The 5,856-nt window shown below is 43.9% G+C and overlaps 1 protein-coding gene across 1 annotated transcript in view; it reads left to right on the top strand.

The window, feature by feature from the left end:
* Nucleotides 1–5,856, top strand: part of LOC111869448 (netrin receptor UNC5B) — a 259,914-nt gene that overhangs the window by 240,980 nt on the left and 13,078 nt on the right. Inside the window, exon 7 of the mRNA XM_033753431.1 lies at nucleotides 4,482–4,844. Coding sequence (XP_033609322.1) covers nucleotides 4,482–4,844 — 363 coding nt within the window. The remainder of the gene's footprint in view (nucleotides 1–4,481; nucleotides 4,845–5,856) is intronic.

Below are 5,856 nucleotides of genomic sequence, written 5' to 3'. Positions count from 1 at the left end.
TGTTTTTTACTAGGTGGCAGTGGTACTACGATAAGACACAACACAAGTAACACACATCACACAAAATAACACACTTACACACTCAAACAAAACACAAAACTGCACAAACAATAAAGGACACACTACACACAGTGAATACAATGCAAATACAATTACAACTATTATTATATAAATTAATATTAATAGAAAAATAAACAAACTTTAAACTAAACATTAACAGTAATGAAACACGTTGCTTAGTTTCGTGTGTGTGTGTGTGTGTGTGTGTATGTGTTTGCACTTCTCAAACTATGAATCTTGGCACAAGATCATAGCTGTTCAAAGCTGTTCAGATGGTCAAGAAATATCTTTCTTCTACGCTACTGGTAGGTTCATTTTCCTGTCCACAGAGACCAGCTGGTGGACACTGTCTTCAACAACTTCAGTCCCGTTTACATCCTCAAATTCTGTTTCTCTGAGATATCAGGTGTATGTGTGTGACTGTACACGGGGTTTGGATTGGAGACTGGATTTACTGACCATTTTAATACACGACTCGTGACTACACTTAATTATAGCCATATCGATGATCTCCACACTTTACAGTTTACTACAGCACACGCTAAGACTTTTCAGCTTGCTGTTTCTTCACCAGTAATTCCTTGGTCATGGCTTCTAACAGTGGAGATTCTTCAGCTTCCGCTCACTTCGTTGCCCGCTGGCTCCGAACTGCCACCGACCAAGTCTTCTCTTCACAAACTCCCTTACAACTGACTGACTTCTAAACTTATGTCGGTTAAAACAACTCGGTACGGACCGCTTAGAAAACCGTTTCCAAACAGTTCCTTGTTTGTTGGGGTTGATCTTGTTGGCGTGGGAACTTGTTTGTTTCGTGGTCGTTCCCTAGTAAATGGTCCACACGCTACATTATAATACCTTAATCTCAAATCTACCTCTGTATCTGCCAAGTAATCTTTTCCGTTCAGGTTTCCCAGCTAAAAGTATTTATGAATTTGTACCCACTCCCTTCCGTAGAAGATGTCCTACAAATCCCCTCTTCCTTGATTCAATTGCGTTTGTTACTGCAGCAGACCACGCACAGGCTTCGTCAAATTTCCTCTACTGTTTGCTGCATGAATAATTATGCATATTTGCACATTTCGGACTAGCGGGTTGACATGGCGGTAACGTCCTGGACTTAGACTTGGGAGTTTCACTGTTCGAATGTTGATCGGGGTACAGGCTGACATGACTGGGGCTTTTAATGGCTTAGCGGTGCTCTCTCAAAGAAATACCGGGTAATGCTTTTGTATTTTACCTCCTTCGAAATAATTTCTCTATCGTTATCGTGGTAGCGTAGTTGGTTGAGGCACTGTGCTACACACCGGAAGGTCGCGGGTTCGATTCCCGATAAGGTCATTGGATTTTTTCAATTTACCTAATCCTTCGAGCCGCATTATGGTCCTGGTTTCTACTCAAGACTCTAACAGAAATGAGTACCATGAATCTTCCTGGGGGTAAAGGGCGACCGGTTCGTAAGGCTGACAACCTTGCCGCCATCTGTGAGCCGATTGTCTAGAAAATATGGGGGCCTCGACGTCTCACAACGCTATGGGCCTCCACGGCTTGTTACCTTACCTCATTGTGCGTGTTCATGTACCCGTATGACTTCACGATGCTACAAACTGTGCAGCTCTAGCGGCGATGTCGCTACAAGACCCAATAATCAATCAGTCTGTGTGTGTTTTAGAGGCTAGATTTGTTTTTTGTTTTTTTGGATCTAACCCGAAAACGAGATACCTGTTACAGACAAGCTCCCTTCTGAATACAAGTCTATAAACCGTGTTATAAAAGAAACGTACGCGATTTACTTAAAGAACTGCTGGTGTTTGACTTATAATCGTTTATTGACTGCGTTAAGATAAAACACGACAACAGATCATGCAACTGTTTACGCGTATCAGGTCTCATAGAACAACATACGAGTATTACTACGCCTGATATAGAGGTAGCGGTAGCGTAGTTGGTTGAGGGGCTATGCTACAAGCCAGGAGGTCGCGGGTTCAAGTCCCGATGAGGTCATTGGATTTTTTCATTTGACCTAATCCTTCCAGCCGCACTATTGCCCTGGGGTTGACTCAGCCTCTAACAGAAATGAGTACCAGGAATCTTCCTGGGGGTAAAGGGCGGCCGGGGCGTAAGACTGACAATCTTACAGCCATCTGTGAACCGATTTTCTAGAAAAGGGGTTAGCCTCAACGTCTCACAACCATACAGGCTTCCACGACCTGTTACAGGGATAGTTTTGCCCTTTTTAACAACAGCGAAATGGCACATCCCCACATATCGGCGACTTTGTGAGACAGTCATTGAATGCCATATTTCAGAATAAGTGAAAGAATTGAGGGAAACCGGTATTTTGGCCTCCCCTTCAATCGACTTCTGCCCAATAGATTTCTTTCTGGGGAGCTATATAAAGAAAAAAGTATCCCCCATAAAAATGACTTTGCATCAACCGCTGAAAGTATGAACGTCGGAAGACAGAGCTACAGTTTCCCTGGATACGTTGGGAGAAACGTAGCAGCAACTTAATTATAAGTTAGATGTATGCCGCCGAGTTACAGACGCAGTTCATATGCAAATGGTACGCATGCGCAAGGAAAGTTTACGCTGACCTACACTGTAGTTCTATCTTGTCGCATTGCTTACAGCTGTAAACTTAAATAGCGACATTATTTCGGAGAGATTCTGTATATTTATCATAATTAGCCAGCTTGAGGCCTGAATATGAGATCTCATTTCTACCTCTTCCAGTATACAAACGCTTTAACCCGTATATCTGCCGCTGATTCACTTTGTCTTGTAAAATCACGTGTGACCCGCGCTTCCCGGATGCTGTCACTTCCCGTTGTGTCATTTATCTTGCTCGGCATGCTCTCTCCTTTAAAAAGAGCTCGCTCGCGCGAACACACAAAGCCATATACTAGGAAAGGCCATTTACTGTTAAATCTATTTTGTTTTATTGGCAGGCTGTTCACGTTGTCGGATAAAAGCAAGGCGCTGTGGACCAAATGTCGCGTGACTTAGCTTGGCACTCTTCCAGTGACTGATGCCTGGCGTCTGCCTTGCTTATTACTTCCAAGTTTAATTGTCTGGATCCACTGATCTACTGTGCTTATTGTAGCGTCGCTGTATGTCGTGGCGAACTTTCAATATTAATGTACATTTCGAACTAAATCCAGGATGCATCTCTGAGAAATTAGTTGTCAAGATGAGAAGTGGTTTGAATTGGCCTTGAATAGGACCCAATGAGGGGTGTTCGTTAGGGTGGTGATTAATCTTATCACAAACCACACCATCCGTCGGTGGAGGAAAGTTATGTGAGCAAAGTATGAACTTGTTTCCACTTTGTTTTAAGAAAGAGACTATAGTATTTTATACCAGTTCAGAATTTATTTATATTGTCACGTGATTGACGGGGTTTGGATTGGTAATTGGGGTTAGTGGACACTTGTAGAACTTAACTACAAGTAAGTACAGCGCAAAAGCGGCCTCCGTAGTATAGAGGTAACGTTCCCACCTCATGTCTCGTAGTACGCGGGTTCAAATACCTGGCGGAGGTCGTCAAATTTTTAAGGGCGGAAAAATTCAGGGAACAAGTCCTCCGGGAGGAACTTTAAGCCGTGGGTCCCGTGTCGTAGCTTTACGGCACGTAAAAGAACCTCACACCTCCAAAGGAGGTCACTGAGCCAAAATTGCGGACGTTTCCCGCCCAACAGCAGTCACTAATACCTCCGGTAGATGGGGGAAGCATTATAGATACTTCTCAGCCAGTAGAGCCGGTCTCGCTGGCTGGGCGGGACTGATGGTAAGCACCTATATAACGGTAGGATATAGAGACTGATAGAAATCATAGAGGGAAGCACAATGGACCACTACAGGTCTAAGTGCATGGGGAAACCCACCCTCTCTAATAACTAACTAACTAACTAACTAACTACAGCGCAAAATCTAATTCACACACTCTGCAATTCACTAGAGTACGTACTAAATTTTCACAGTCTGCTGTATCTTCACCAGTAGTTGTCTGGTAACGGCTTTCAATGGCGGACGTTCCCCATACTCTGGGTTCCCGAACTGCCTCTGCCACCAGCTTCACAGCAGCAGCCGTCTAACTCACTCACTCGCCAACGAACTCGCTCTGCTCCACTGTATTGTCTGTATCTGCTGGGTTTTCACATAGTTTTTGTAAAATGTAATTCATTTTACATTTAATTCTCATTCGGATTATCCGGTTCGAATCCAAATTCGGAAATGTACAAATTACAATGATAAGAAACCAAGTTGATGCAGCTGACATGTCTTAAAAATACAAACAATCACTTGGGGAAAACTGATTAGGCGCATCACGCTAACCTATCAGCTCGGTTATAAACATGTATTTGTATGTGGCGTTAGATTTGCAGTCGGTAAATAGGTCACTTAAACTGTGTTGTCTGCAGAATATCAACCAGAGTACTTCCCGGAGCACGACAAGAAGAACCTGTCTCTGCAACAACCCTCACAGCAGCCGGACTTGACACAGACCGTGGTAGGCGTGTCGGTGCCTCCGTGCTACGAGTACCCCTACTCGGACCCACCCAACAGCAAGAACGGCGGGCTATCTCGCTCCTGCAGTGAACATCACTACGATGTCCCGCACCTGAGTAGTCCCCCTGGGGATCCCCCGACATCCCCCTCGACATCCAGCCATTCTATGGACAGTAGCAGCTGTCCTGTCACTGCCACGCCGCCTGTAGAGACATCTAGCGAGAAGCCTGCACACTCTGATTCCAACCATAGCATCAGCAGCTTCTGTTCTTCATGTAAGTTGGAGAAACGAACTGCCATCTATTGGAAGTCATAGTCACCGCCAGGAGAAACCCAAGTCTTAACCCGACATCCCACAGAGCGATACGCTATGTTCGCTACGTACGCTACGTACGCTGTGTACACTCTGCGACGCAGCTAACATAGGGTACATAGCGTACGGAAGTCTGTGTGGCCAGTCACAGTGGCAATAAAGGGAGATATTTTTCTGTTCGTATAGCGAACATAGCGTACGTAGCGCTCTGTGTGGTCGAACCTTTATGACGATGCGGGGATGAATGTTTAAAATATGGTTAGGATTCCCAAAACAACGTGAATTGACCAAATGTAACGTAACAAGACCATATCTAAGCAGGAAGCAGTACTGTCAGACTAAAAACCACCAAAGAACGAAGTGTGGTCTGGTATCCCAACCATGTTTTGCACTGTGCACTGTTTTTGTGCCTCTACTGTGAATGTCCTTGTTTTTTTTTCCGTTTGCTTATAAAATAATGGAATCTTAATTAGCATAATTAACAGATGATAAATGTGTGCTAAAAATATCTTACATCCTATATTAATCATATTTTGAATGTAAATAAAAAATTACAGGAAAAGTCATCATGGCAGTGTCATCCCCAGCCAGTCTCATTAGAGTCAGAGATGACACAGTGGATATGCATCCACCACAAGAATTAGTCCAACCTATAGATGTAGCATATATAAGGGAACGGATGTGTTCAGTCAAAAGTTTAATCAGTATTAATGTCCTGGTGATAGCAGCATAATTGTGCATGTGTATGTTGAGATGGCACCAAAACAGAAAGTTGCAACACTGCCTGCTCCTTATGTAGGGGGGAGGGGTTGTTAAACTTTTATGAAGCAGCCTTGGAATGTTTACATAGCCTATGGTAAAGTAAAGTAAAAGTAAAGCTATCCCTGTAAGAGCCCGTGAAGGCCCATAGGGTTGTGAGACGTTGAGGGTCCCACATTATCTAGACAATCGGCTCAATGATGGTGGTAAGGTTG

This window comes from Cryptotermes secundus, unplaced genomic scaffold (genome assembly GCF_002891405.2).
Source record: "Cryptotermes secundus unplaced genomic scaffold, Csec_1.0 scaffold1272, whole genome shotgun sequence".
Lineage (NCBI taxonomy): Eukaryota > Metazoa > Arthropoda > Insecta > Blattodea > Kalotermitidae > Cryptotermes > Cryptotermes secundus.
This window is presented reverse-complemented; position numbering and strand designations above follow the sequence as displayed.